At 37.6% G+C, this 13,428-nt stretch overlaps 2 protein-coding genes across 2 annotated transcripts; one reads left to right on the top strand and one right to left on the bottom strand.

The window, feature by feature from the left end:
- The first annotated feature begins 653 nt into the window (after positions 1 to 653).
- Positions 654 to 6,800, top strand: LOC117819841. Its single transcript, XM_034693331.1, has 13 exons — positions 654 to 852; positions 1,061 to 1,126; positions 1,270 to 1,332; positions 1,499 to 1,921; positions 2,077 to 2,134; positions 2,414 to 2,533; positions 2,871 to 3,009; positions 3,200 to 3,295; positions 3,597 to 3,889; positions 4,269 to 4,492; positions 5,008 to 5,208; positions 5,726 to 5,915; positions 6,162 to 6,800. The coding sequence occupies exons 1-13, from the start codon at positions 742 to 744 to the stop codon at positions 6,467 to 6,469; spliced, it is 2,292 nt and encodes a 763-aa protein (XP_034549222.1). The 5' UTR covers positions 654 to 741; the 3' UTR covers positions 6,470 to 6,800.
- Positions 6,801 to 6,961: 161 nt separating this feature from the next.
- On the bottom strand, positions 6,962 to 9,527 carry LOC117819842. Its single transcript, XM_034693332.1, has 4 exons — positions 9,329 to 9,527; positions 9,055 to 9,120; positions 8,849 to 8,911; positions 6,962 to 8,619 (listed from the first exon to the last, which is right to left on the bottom strand). The coding sequence occupies exons 1-4, from the start codon at positions 9,437 to 9,439 to the stop codon at positions 7,510 to 7,512; spliced, it is 1,350 nt and encodes a 449-aa protein (XP_034549223.1). The 5' UTR covers positions 9,440 to 9,527; the 3' UTR covers positions 6,962 to 7,509.
- Positions 9,528 to 13,428: the final 3,901 nt, after the last annotated feature.

The raw sequence follows: 13,428 nt of genomic DNA, 5'->3' as shown, positions 1-13,428 counted from the left end.
TCTATGGTGTCATCTGTGATGAACCTGGACCAGCATGTAAATAGTTGGATTCGTTCCTCCATTATGGGGCGCCGTTTGTAAAGTTGTGCACACTGATAATAACAGCAACATTTCTCCACATTTAGCTCCAAAACGTCATGAAAATTCAGAGTGCATTTTTAAAAGTCACTTTTTTATCACATTTAGAGGAATATTTGTGATTTTCTTCACATTTAATTTTGTTCTGAATAATATAATGAGTTAAAATCACTGTTAAATCTAAATATTAAATCTAAATCTAAATGTTAAATATAAATCTAAATGTTAAATATAAATCTAAATTTTAAATATAAATCTAAATGTTAAATCTAAATCTAAATGTTCAAAGTTAAATCTAAATGTTCAATGTTAAATCTAAATGTTAAATCTAAATCTAAATGCTAAATCTAAATCTAAATGTTAAATCTAAATCTAAATGTTAAATATAAATCTAAATGTTAAATATAAATCTAAATGCTAAATATAAATCTAAATGTTAAATATAAATCTAAATGTTAAATATAAATCTAAATGTTAAATGTTGCTCCGCGATCCTAAATATTTAGCTCATATGCAAATTCACACTGCCGCCGACCGGAAGTACCAAAATAAAAGCTTCACAAAGCGATACAGATATCGCGGTCATCCATAGTCTGTCAGGAGAGTCAGGACTGACTTGGACTGACTTGGACGGACTGTTGGCCGGACCAGCCACTGTGAAAAATGTCGTCAGAGTTGGCAGAAAATATTGGAAGAGCTGTTTTGGACGCCATTCGGAGTTTCCAAAATGCACCTTTGGTGGCAGCGACGACCACACAACAACCACATCGTTCGGTAAGTTTCCTTTCGAAGCTATGTGGGATAGACTGTGTTCAGTGTTAGCCTATGGTGTTATCGTGCATATCAAGCTAGCCAAAATGGGTCAGGTCTGTTAGATAACGAACGATGTACCTCATTTTATTTTATATATTTAGTTGGTGATAGGCACATTACCCTGAGGAAAAAGTGTTTTTAATGCAGTTAAAACATAAATGCCCCCCAGAGTTCTGCCAGTACCGCGCCTGGACCAGGACCATCCCGCGTTTCCACCTTGACAGCACAACGCACGGTAGGTTTTCATACTTATAGTTAGATTATTTTAATTCTTATCTGAAAATATATGATTCATTTTCATTTTCACCAGTGTAACATATTTGACACAACATGATAATAACGGCAAATGTCATTTATTTGTATTTTATTACTCCTCAGGGCACCAGTAACTCAACTCAATTGACACCAGGATCAAATTTCCACACACCGAATGATCATTCTGTAAGTATTCATTCAGTCATTACATTTTTCACTTTAAAACATCGGCAATCTAAAGAGAGTATTTACAAGATATTTTTTAAAAATACATTTGTTTCCAAACCAGCACTTGCTATGGACGTCTGGTAATGTATGTCTCTGTTTGTGTTTATATTTTTCCTTATTATAGGTTCCCCTTCCATCATTTCCTAGACAAGCTGCATGCCCACGTTTTGTTAGAAAAAGCAAGGCCTGCAAGCATTACACCAAAGATATTGTGTGCTTGCCTTTTTCTCCTCAATCAATGTTCTGTATACCAAGAGGGGACTCCAGAACTAAATTGGCACGAGATGGCCTCATAGGAAAGATCTCCTTTACGTCTGACTGGAGCGAAACAGAACTTCAAGAGGAAATAACTGCCATATTTAAAAAGACATTTGCGTTACCCGTGGGCCAGCCTTTTCCATTTGAATATTTGAGTACAATCCGGGGATCTAAAAGGTTAATGAAACCAAATGTGTCAAGCAATTTTTCATGGGGGGGGAAAGAAGTTGGCTCGATTTCCTCCAGCACCTGTCTGTACATAATGGCAAGAATCCACAAACCTGCCCAGGTAAAACATGTCTTACAATGTTCAGCAGATGTCAATGTTAAACTCTGTACAACTCTCAATTCCTCTGTCCTGCAACATTGATAGAGGCGGATAGAAATATATACAATAAGTATCTCTGTGTCGTCCAATCCCCCCCCCCCCCCCCCCCCCTACAGGAACCTGAAGAGCTGTCGGATAGTGACTTTGAAAGTCCAGCCAGGCAGAGGAGAAAAGGTGTGTTTGATGAATGTTGATTTTTCCTGTTGGTTGACATTGTAATTAGAATCTAATTTGTTTTCTTGATGGGTAGATAATTGTCCCTGATGTTTCGGAGTACAAAATGACATTGTTGCCATTGTGAAAAGGAAAGTTTTCTCAACTGTCATGATATAAACGTGTCAGAAAAAATACATAAATATATTAAGTATGAATATTAAATTAAATTATATGCCTTAATTTGTTGATATTGGTGTATACATATATATATATCCTTCTTCTGCTCATATATTTTAGTGCGTACAGCGCCACTGTCCCCAAGGGAAAGTGAGCTCCACTATCAGGACCCAGAAGACCTCAGTGATGATGGGAGTGATAATGGCAGACAGGAAGAAATGTCATTGCACCAAGACAGAAGTAGGTCAAAACCTTTATCTAATTTGTGTTTTTACAGGTTGTATGTTTATTCAGAAGTGTTATTGAGATATCAGTTTTGTTCTTGGCTATCTTGTTCTTAGCATTTTGCAGCTTTTTCTTGTTTAGCAAGGTAAAGAGAATTTTACCACTGAAAACGAATGAGAGGTAGTACTTTCCGAATAGCTTTTTTTTTTTTTACCTAAATCCTTTAAGAAAATCCTCTTGAGAATTCTTAAAGAAGCATACTCAAAGATGGGATTAGGGCTAATTTAGGACACATTTAACAAAGTATGTGTTATGTCAAAACATTTTTCCTGATGATATTTTCTTTATGCAGTGCATGATCCAGTGTCTTCTTCACCAATGGAAAGTGAGGCCAGACATCAGGAGACAGGGGGAAGCACTCTAGAGAGTGAAAACGAGGGACAGGCAGAAGACTTGGGGCAGTTGTTTCCTTATAACTTGGCAGAATTTGTGTAAGATATTGTTAGAGGTTCATAGAAACACTACAATGCATACGTTTGGTCATTGATGTTATGAGTCATTGAGTCAACAGTGAATTAAAATCTTCAGTCATTTTTATATCTCTGATTCTTTGAGGTTTATACTGTATTTTCGCTTTTTGCCTGATTCATTATCTGTTGTCCCTGTCTTCATTTTTTTCAGCCCTGTTTATCTAGAGGAAGATGATGCTCTTGAAGAGGCAATTCAGCGTAGTCTCCTGGAAGAGTCGGACATGCCTAGTTCTGTTCATGTTGTTAGGTAAGATTACAGGGTTTTTTTTATTACTGCATATACTAATATTCATTAGTGTGAACATTGTACGCCAAGTGAAATATTTTTGGAGATAATTGTCAAAACAGATGTGCATCAAATTATCAAGTTTCATCATGTACATTTCAAAGATTGATAACTGTATTTTATCAGTAATTTTACCAACATTGACTTTTTTATGATGTAACACTGTGCACTTAAGATAATTATGCATTCATGTTTGCAATGCACATGTAAAATATGTCCAGAAGTGTGTTTGTCTTTCTTATTGTGTCTTTTTCATATATAGGTCCTCTGAGATGCTCAGCAGAGAAGAGATTGCAGGCCTTCTGAAAGCTCATAGTGAGAGAGTTGTATCAGCAGGAACAAGACAAGTCCATATCAGTCGCGCAAATGTGTGGATCACAGCTTTGCGTCCGTTTAAAAGACCAAGTTTTGTGGAAAGCCATGACATGCTCTATGTCAAATTTGCCAGTGATGAGCAAGATGCTGAGGAAGATGCTGCTGACTTTGGTGGACCCAGACGAGAGTTTTTCCGTTTACTGGTGAAGGCTATCTTCCAAGACAGCGGAGCTTTTGAAGGTTTTAAAATGATTTTGTAGTCCAGAATCGCAGAGTTTTCTGATTTCTAATGTATTTTCCATTGTATGGCTCCTATTATGTCTCCTACTAAAGGTTACATGGTCACAAATATTGGGTTGGAATGCCAGTTTACACCTTCCTTACAAAACATGTTGATGTTGACTCAAATCATCTTTTATTTTCTACATAGCTTATTTTGTCTTCTGTACATACTTTTATTATCATTAATTTCATTGTATTTGTATTTATATCTTATTAATTACTTTCTTCTATTAATATTATTTGATACTCTTACTTATTGTGGATAGGGGCAACTATAATGACTGAATTTCCCCCCAAGATAAATAAAGTATTTCTGATTCTGATTCTGATCTTTCAGGCACCCCAAATGGATGTGCCCCAAGATTGAACATTCTCCACTTGCAACAAGGAGTGTACCGAACCATTGGCAGAATGATGTCAACGATAATTGTACAAGGAGGTGAACCACCAGCGTTTCTGTCCCCACATGTTGTGGACTACATCGTGTCGGGTGACGTCCTCCAAGTACACGTCACACTTGACAATATAGGTGACCCTGGGTTAAGGGAGAACCTCAAAAAGGTGATGTGTAATTGTGAACTGTAGGCTATTTTAGTAATACTGTAAATGTTGTACAGCATGTAAGCTCATGATTGTTATTATAGGATGGCTGACTTAAGGTTGTATCCATCTTGAATTGGTGAGACGAAGAAATACAGAGCATGGCTTAACTGTTATTAAGTGTTTATTAAATGCCATTGCTTCTTAGCAAGTTAGCAAAACATATGCTCATAGAAAACAATTAAGTGAGGTATTATTTTTCCCCTATGTAAAGAATTTTTTTTAGTTCAAAAAGTATCAATCGGAGTACAGCAATAGAAACTGAATTTGATTTGTTACATTTTTTTAGATTTTTTTTGTATTTGTGGAATTCAGTCAAATTTATTTTGTTTTACATACTAAAAGTTGAATCACAAAAAAAGTTTTAGAAAGGGTATTTTAAAAGGATTGTAAGATAGAATGCACAACTTACACTATATGTTTATTAAATACAGTACATGTGCAGACATTTTTAATTCTTGGTTTATAATTTTTAGGTTAAACATGCAGCCACGCAGGAGGATTTGGAGGAAGCCGTCAGCTGCTGTGACTCATGGCGATTTCAAGTCGAAGGTCTCCCACTAACTGTCACCATGTCCAACAGAGATGCGTTTGTGAAAAATGCAGCTCTGTACCATGCCATTCTGCAACGGCAGAGCTGTCTTGATCAACTCACTGATGGCTTGTCTTACTATGGGGTGAGCTGTTGTTATTGTTGTTCTGTATGGTGTTAGTATGAAGCCTCAATGAGCCTTTAGAACACCTTCAGTACTCTTTGCAAAGTCTGTGGAACTCAGTTTGACAGAGATAAACCCCCTCCAAAAAAAAAGAAACTAATTTGAAGATACATTTATTATTTAACCACATAATTAGAGACCATCACAGATAAAGTAAATACATATGGGTAATTAAAGTTTTTATTTTACAGTGTTAGTGATTATGCTGGAGACTAATGTGTCTTGTATGTAGGTCCAAATTCTATCTGAGGTGTTTTATTTACTTTCATACTCGGGAAAACATAAGCATTCTGGGGTTTTTTTCTATTGTTTCTCCCATTTGCACAAATAATTGTAGCAATAAAACATTTGCGTAGTAATAAAAATAAAATGTTTAAGAGAAATGGTTTGTGATTAAAAAAAAGAAAGAAAATAAATCAATATTTAACCACAAATACTCTTCATTAGCAGTCTCAAATGCTGTTGAATCTCCCTCCAGGTATTGTCCCTCTTGAGAGAGAACCCCTGCTTGCGTGTACTGCTTGACAAACCAGAGGAAGGCCAAGAGCTGGGAGCCAACTTCATTGCTGGTGTCCTCAAGCCAAGCTACTCTGTTTTGGGGAGTAACAGGAGAGCTAAGGAGGAGATGACGGTGGTAAAATTTCGGGAATTTCTACAGTGTGTGGAAAGTAAGTAGAATTGCACTTGTCTTACATTAATATATCCCAACACAGGAAGACTGTTAAATGATTGCTTACAACCCCTCAAAAAATAACAATGCTAAAGAATACCATCTTTTCAAGTTCTAGCAAAGAATATAGCTTCTTTCTCACCAAACTATTAAAACAATAATCTTTCAGTCACTGACATAGTCATCCTGAGATCCAGGTTGTCTTTCAGTCTCTAAGTCAACATTACTTTTACTTTGCTTTTAGATAAAGAACTGCAAGATGCATTTGGAGACAGAACTCTAACCAAGGACGAGGAGGCGTTCCTGAAGGCTTTGAGCCCCGGTCACATCCTGGCATTTGCTACAGGAAGCAGCAAGGTCCCTGCCATCGGTTTTCATCCAACCCCTAAAGTTACATTTATTCACGATGAAAGCAAAAATTTCCCTATTGCACATACATGTGCTAATGAGCTTCAGCTTTTTGTGAACACAAAATTAATGGCTGATGATGATGAATTTCACTACTGCTTCCTGGTAGCACTGATGAATGGGTCTTTATTCAGCACCATCTGAAGAAATGAAATGAAAACTAGTCCCTTAGATTTGTCATGCACAGAAAAGCATTAACAAATGTAGGTCAGGCCTGATATGTTTGAAGCACCAGCTACGTTTTTTTCTCTGATGTTCAGATGTTAATTCATTTTTTTGTGTTGTGTGTTTTCATGTGTAAAGTTTAATGAATCACATGTGCTTTATGGGACTCCATAGGTTCAAAATGAAAGTTTAACATGACTGCATTTGTGTTCCTTAAGCATTACTACTTATTACTGTGGTTGTTATATTTCAATAGCCCTTCTATGTTAATGCTTCATGGGAAAATGGAGTAAACAGGAATATAAAGGAAGAGTTTATGCCTTCTGTATTATTATTTAAAATCTTTTACTTTCCAACATTTTATAACTCTGAGTATAAGAGGCTGAAGTTATGGTTTTATTACAGTAGCTGCCCTTGTACAAACTAAAATGTAATATGATCTACAGATGTACAAATAGAAGAAGAGGCACTGACAACATTTATTTGAATTCTCTTTTCTCAGATACAGGTTTAATATCAGAATTGCACAGAATTAGTTGTAAGTTTCTTACATTAAGATATCACACAGCAAGTTGTTATATTGTTCAAGCAGAAATTCAGACCAAAGTAATGTCATACATACATTTTGAAGTAATGTCATACAGTTGTAGTGATACACAGTCTGTTTATACATCACTTAACCTGTGTAATTTCAGAGGATGCTAGAGCCCAAAGGAACATTTAAACTCATTTTATCTCAAAACTATGTGGTACTTACCATGGTATACTTATAGCCTTGTATAACTCTACAGTAACTATGTGAAGTCTTGTAGTTTTCAAACATCTATACAGTAGATGCATTCACTTCCAGAAAAAGGACACATTTCAACCTTGGCAGTATTACAAGAAAACGTATGTTCACAGCATTTTAGAATGTTTTTGAGAGTATTCATTTTGTTTATTTTTATATGTATATGCATACTTCACTTACACCTCCAGGGATAGATGGATTCCCTTGGTCACTGTTACTTGTCAGGTCACTAAGTTACAAGTTTATCAAAAATAAACTGCTGTGTTCTCTGAAACAATGTTTTGCCCTTATTGCTGTCATTTTCCAGGGGGTTAATGGTAGCATAAAGTTCTTGAAAATCTCTGTTATTTAATGGGAGAAACACAGCTTGGGAGCTTAGTGAGGAAGAAGCAACAACCTCTGCTGCCTGGAGTTCCAAGCTGTGAAGATGAAGCAAATGATTGTCCAGTGCAAAAAGCTGAACTGGAGTTCTATTTCCTTCAGATGAAATTGAGTGATGGTTGTACGCAGCTCTGAATTCCTCTAAAGTGCGGTTGATTCTGGGTAGAAAGATGTAATGAAGACAAAAGAGGTCTGTTGGATTTTCTAAGTCCAGGATACCTTGGGATTCCATTTCATAAAAAATGGGTGCATAAACATGGCTGCAGTTTTTGTTCAGGTCTCTGTTGAAACGCTCAATCCTTTGGTTGTGTACAGAACTCCCAAGTAAGACAGAGCCCTCACCCCTGCTTGCTCGCATGTCCTCCCAAATCCTAACATTCTCTCCTCCGTGATCAGTTCTGATGTGTAGGGGTCTGCCAAACAGTCCAATGGCTGCAGTAAAGAGGGCGTTCACAGTCTCTGCTCGATTATTGTTAGAACAATGAAGAAACACCAACATTCGACTGTAGCCGTCCATTGCCCCATGAACAACAAATTTCCACCTGATCAGTTTATGGTTTCCATCGACATGCCAAATGAAATTTGGATGCGGCACAGTATAAACTCGCCGAGCTATTGCTGTTCTTCTCCTGTCCAGGACACCAGCTGAGTCTACCCTTTGGAGTGACTCTCTTACACGCCGTCTCTGAACCACAATATTTATGGAGCGCAGATGCCCCATAAGCATCACCTCTCCAACATTTGGATGTTCAGTTTTCAACTGTGACACTTTGAGATCCAATTGTTGGTCACTGATATTGTTAAATTTTGATGTTGGGATATTAAAGTCTTGTAATAACTTGTAAAATGTTGGCCTAGACACTCCAAGAATAGAAGCAGCTTCAGTAAAGGTGGTTTTCAAAATGAGAACATTTTCCAGCTCTTCTCTGGAAATAGCATGCCTTCCTTGGTAATTATCCTGCAAAACAGCAAAATGACAATCAGCTTATTTCTAGAGAGGAAAAATATACACAGACCAGTCACACTAATCAGATCAATGACAGGTTAAAATGTTTTGAATGCTTCAACAAATGATAATTACATATGGTATTAAATATAGAAATGTTTTCTGAAAATTGCAATCTAAAGATAGCATTACCAAGACTTTTTTTTAAAGTGAAAAATGTAATGACTGAATGAATACTTACAGAATGATCATTCGGTGTGTGGAAATTTGATCCTGGTGTCAATTGAGTTGAGTTACTGGTGCCCTGAGGAGTAATAAAATACAAATAAATGACATTTGCCGTTATTATCATGTTGTGTCAAATATGTTACACTGGTGAAAATGAAAATGAATCATATATTTTCAGATAAGAATTAAAATAATCTAACTATAAGTATGAAAACCTACCGTGCGTTGTGCTGTCAAGGTGGAAACGCGGGATGGTCCTGGTCCAGGCGCGGTACTGGCAGAACTCTGGGGGGCATTTATGTTTTAACTGCATTAAAAACACTTTTTCCTCAGGGTAATGTGCCTATCACCAACTAAATATATAAAATAAAATGAGGTACATCGTTCGTTATCTAACAGACCTGACCCATTTTGGCTAGCTTGATATGCACGATAACACCATAGGCTAACACTGAACACAGTCTATCCCACATAGCTTCGAAAGGAAACTTACCGAACGATGTGGTTGTTGTGTGGTCGTCGCTGCCACCAAAGGTGCATTTTGGAAACTCCGAATGGCGTCCAAAACAGCTCTTCCAATATTTTCTGCCAACTCTGACGACATTTTTCACAGTGGCTGGTCCGGCCAACAGTCCGTCCAAGTCAGTCCAAGTCAGTCCTGACTCTCCTGACAGACTATGGATGACCGCGATATCTGTATCGCTTTGTGAAGCTTTTATTTTGGTACTTCCGGTCGGCGGCAGTGTGAATTTGCATATGAGCTAAATATTTAGGATCGCGGAGCAACATTTAACATTTAGATTTATATTTAACATTTAGATTTATATTTAACATTTAGATTTATATTTAGCATTTAGATTTATATTTAACATTTAGATTTATATTTAACATTTAGATTTATATTTAACATTTAGATTTAGATTTAACATTTAGATTTAGATTTAGCATTTAGATTTAGATTTAACATTTAGATTTAACATTGAACATTTAGATTTAACTTTGAACATTTAGATTTAGATTTAACATTTAGATTTATATTTAAAATTTAGATTTATATTTAACATTTAGATTTATATTTAACATTTAGATTTAGATTTAATATTTAGATTTAACAGTGATTTTAACTCATTATATTATTCAGAACAAAATTAAATGTGAAGAAAATCACAAATATTCCTCTAAATGTGATAAAAAAGTGACTTTTAAAAATGCACTCTGAATTTTCATGACGTTTTGGAGCTAAATGTGGAGAAATGTTGCTGTTATTATCAGTGTGCACAACTTTACAAACGGCGCCCCATACTCCTTCTATCATTTAAGAAATAAAGCCAAACTCAGACTTTTTGTGTCCACAGCTGAGCTAGAAGTGATTATTCATGCTTTTGTGCCTCTTCAGTTGGATTACTGTAACTCTCTTTTCACCTGTCTGAGCAATGCATCCCTGAACCCCCTACAAGTGGTCCAAAATGCTGCTCTTTAAGACAAGACTTCCACCAGATCCGTGTCCGGTCCGTCTCTGATCTGCTGCAGTCCGGCTCCTAGCTCTCTCGTCCGTCTGTTGTGAAGCACTTTGTGACCTCTGCTCCATAAATAAACTTTACTTACTCCATGCAACATGAACCTCCAGGTGATACCACTGTCAGAACTTCAAAGTAAAGGTCATGCTCTTTTGTTGTTTTAGCCCCCAGACTCTGGACTTCACTCCCTCCTTTTAAAAAACTTTTAGAGACCCACCTCTTGCACATTTGTGGATCACACGTCTGTCTGCTAAATCTTATGACCACTACTGCCTGGTTTTATTTCTCTCTTTCTCTCCTTCTACATTTGTAACCTCGAGCTGAGGAACGTGTTGTAGAAATAAAGATTATTATTAATCATTATCTTTCCCACACACTTTTCCACAACTGTTAGATAAAGACTAAAACAAACAAACCAAAGCACTTTGGGCTGACTGCTCGTCTGTATGAAAGGTTCTACTGTATAAATAAAGCTGAGTTGATCCAGATTCATCTTCAATCAGACTCAGATCTCCTCCAGGACACACCTGGTTTCGTCAAATTCACCCGAGCTCATCTGGTTTTAGATTTGTGCAGATGTTCAGTTTTGACATAAGCAGGCATTCCAACTGCTTCTTTCCCCTGCTGCATGCTGGGAAATCTTCCCACAGGGGGGAAATCAGATGAAAGTCATGGATGGACAACGTTTCCTGGCGTATTTCATTTTCAGGGGTTTGAATAAAATCTGACTTCCTGATTGAAGTGAGCTCAGCCCTGAACACGGCCCGGCCTTCGTCGTTTCACTCGATTTCACAGACAAACACCTCGATTTCATCACTCATCCTCCACGGCCGCCGCCGCCGCTGTGCTCCACTTTCCTCTCTTCTCTCCGTCAGGAAGGCTCCAGACTTCAGGAAACACTTACAGGTTATTAGGACCGTGTGGATGTGATGTTACAACACAGGGCGGACCCCACTTTGAAGTCTTTGTTATTAAAAACTCAGCTGGACCTTTCCCTTCTCTAAAACTTTACTAAAACACATTTATCTCAAACTCCTCCATTATTCATGCATCACTTATTTAATATTAAGCATGGACGGTCCAGACTACTCTAAATAACACGGCCATGGATGGAGCGGGGATCATCCTGTCAGTGGCGTCTGCACAGACGTGACCCACTTTGAGCTTCATGTGAATGTTTAATACCCTCAGACGACGCTGAACCTGCAGAAAGAGAAGCATGAAATTTAAATAACTCTTCATGGAGGAGCTGGAGCCGGTCTCCAGGAGGACACCCGGGTAGATAAACATGCAGACATGAAGCAGGCGGCCTCCCTGTCAGAAGATCTGAGATCTCCCGCTGAGAACATGAAGATGCTTCTGGAAAACACGCCTGACAACATGAATCAACCATGACTTTAAATATTTCCTTTACACACACACAAAGATATTTTAGCTGCAGGCGGGATGAAGGTTTACTCTCTCCTCTTCGTTTTCTGCTTCAGAGACACTGGTGGGATCAAACCGACCAATTAAACAAAGGTGATTGTGTTTCTAGCTGAACGCCACCTTCAGGGAGAGGTTGTGTCTGAAGTTCATGAAGTTTCTGGAAAAGGCCAAACCTCCAGGGAGCATGTCTGACCTTTAAAAGGGCCGTTTGGTTTCAAAGCCAATCACGCAAGCTGTATAAAAAGATGGATGACACGACAGCTCCACAAAAGTGAAGCCAAAAAACCTAGAGCTGGGGCTGCAGAGTTTATATGCGTTTTTGGACCAGAGGAACTTCACCCTGGAACTATGTGCATTTCGACCGGTGGACCCAGGGTCTAACTTTAGTTCAGGGGTGGATAATCTCCCCCCTAAAAAGCCCCTGCTAGGGGGGGTAGTACTTTTCAAAGGTCCCGGGACTTTCGTGTCTGATTGGTAGATTAACCTGAAGTGTTTTTATTTTGCCCGCTGTCCACAATAACATCACACACATCTGTGATTCACTTGATTTCTCTTTCTTTCATTAGTTTTTATTTGTTCTTTTTGTAAAAAAATTCAAAAAAAAAAATTCAAATTTTTTTTTCAAAAATTTTAAGTTAAAAAATATAAATAAAAAATTAAAAAAAAAAGGTCAATTAAAAAAAAAAAAAAAACTTTTTTTTTGTTAATTTTTTTTTTCAAATTTTCTTATGTCAAAATTTTTTTTTTTCGATTTTTTTTTGTCAATTTTTTTTTTGTCAAATTTTCCAAAAACCATTCACAGTCATTGTTTTTTCCATCTGTGATTCTCTTGATTTCTCTTTCTTTCATTAGTTTTTATTTGTTCTATCTTTTTTGTATGTGTGTGTACTTTTCAAAAGAAGAAGCTGTGATTCTCTTGATTTAGCAGCTTGTAACAGTAGTCTTCTCTAAGCCCACCGTGAATGCGTCTCTCCTCCCGGTGTTCCGCTTTTAAAAGTGACCCTGTAAACTGGAGACCTTCAGCTGAACGTGTCAGTGTTTGTGGAGTTTACACAGCTGTTGAAACACAGAGGGAGTTCCTGGGAATGTAAACTAGTTTAGTTTTTACTAAGATTTCAAAATATCCTCATCAGATATTTAATGATGGTCTAAAGACCTTTATGAGGGATGCATCCGGCTGAGAGTCTCCAGTTAACAGGGTCGCTGTTTAAACCATAACACCGGCCGATCTCTGCCACGGCTTTTTGAGTTCAAAAGGATTTTAAAGCCGTGTTGAAACGTCTTTGCTACTCGCGCTTATCTCCTCTCACGTGTTGATTCAGTGAATCCATCTGTGATGAAATATAGCACCATCTAAAACAGCGCCAGCTGAGTCTCTTCATGCTAACAGGCTAACTGTTGTGTTGCTCATAATGATACCTGCCTGTCCGTCTGCTTCTATGGTGTCATCTGTGATGAATGGCATTCGTCTTTGTGTTACTGCCCTCTACTGGTCTGGTGGTGTAGTGCATTTACTTTTTTTTTCCTCCATACGTCACTGGCCTGATTTACACAATCTACCCGGGACTTCAGCCCGCGGTCGAAACGCAGACAACAATGGGGGCACAGGAACCTTTTAGTTCAGGGGAAAGTAGTTCCTAGAGGCTAA

The sequence above is a fragment of the Notolabrus celidotus genome, chromosome 10, assembly GCF_009762535.1.
Source record: "Notolabrus celidotus isolate fNotCel1 chromosome 10, fNotCel1.pri, whole genome shotgun sequence".
NCBI classification, from domain to species: domain Eukaryota; kingdom Metazoa; phylum Chordata; class Actinopteri; order Labriformes; family Labridae; genus Notolabrus; species Notolabrus celidotus.
Note: the sequence above shows the minus strand (reverse complement) of the source record. Positions and strands in the feature narration are given on the sequence as shown.

Excerpts from the sequence above, each read along its gene's own strand:
- LOC117819842 (XM_034693332.1), bottom strand. The coding sequence starts at position 9,439 with ATGTCGTCAGAGTTGGCAGAAAATATTGGAAGAGCTGTTTTGGACGCC. Across the intron at positions 9,121-9,328 it reads CACAACAACCACATCGTTCG|AGTTCTGCCAGTACCGCGCC; the intron begins GTAAGTTTCCTT and ends AATGCCCCCCAG. Across the intron at positions 8,912-9,054 it reads CCTTGACAGCACAACGCACG|GGCACCAGTAACTCAACTCA; the intron begins GTAGGTTTTCAT and ends ATTACTCCTCAG.
- LOC117819841 (XM_034693331.1), top strand. The coding sequence starts at position 742 with ATGTCGTCAGAGTTGGCAGAAAATATTGGAAGAGCTGTTTTGGACGCC. Across the intron at positions 1,333-1,498 it reads ACACACCGAATGATCATTCT|GTTCCCCTTCCATCATTTCC; the intron begins GTAAGTATTCAT and ends TCCTTATTATAG. Across the intron at positions 5,916-6,161 it reads ATTTCTACAGTGTGTGGAAA|ATAAAGAACTGCAAGATGCA; the intron begins GTAAGTAGAATT and ends CTTTGCTTTTAG.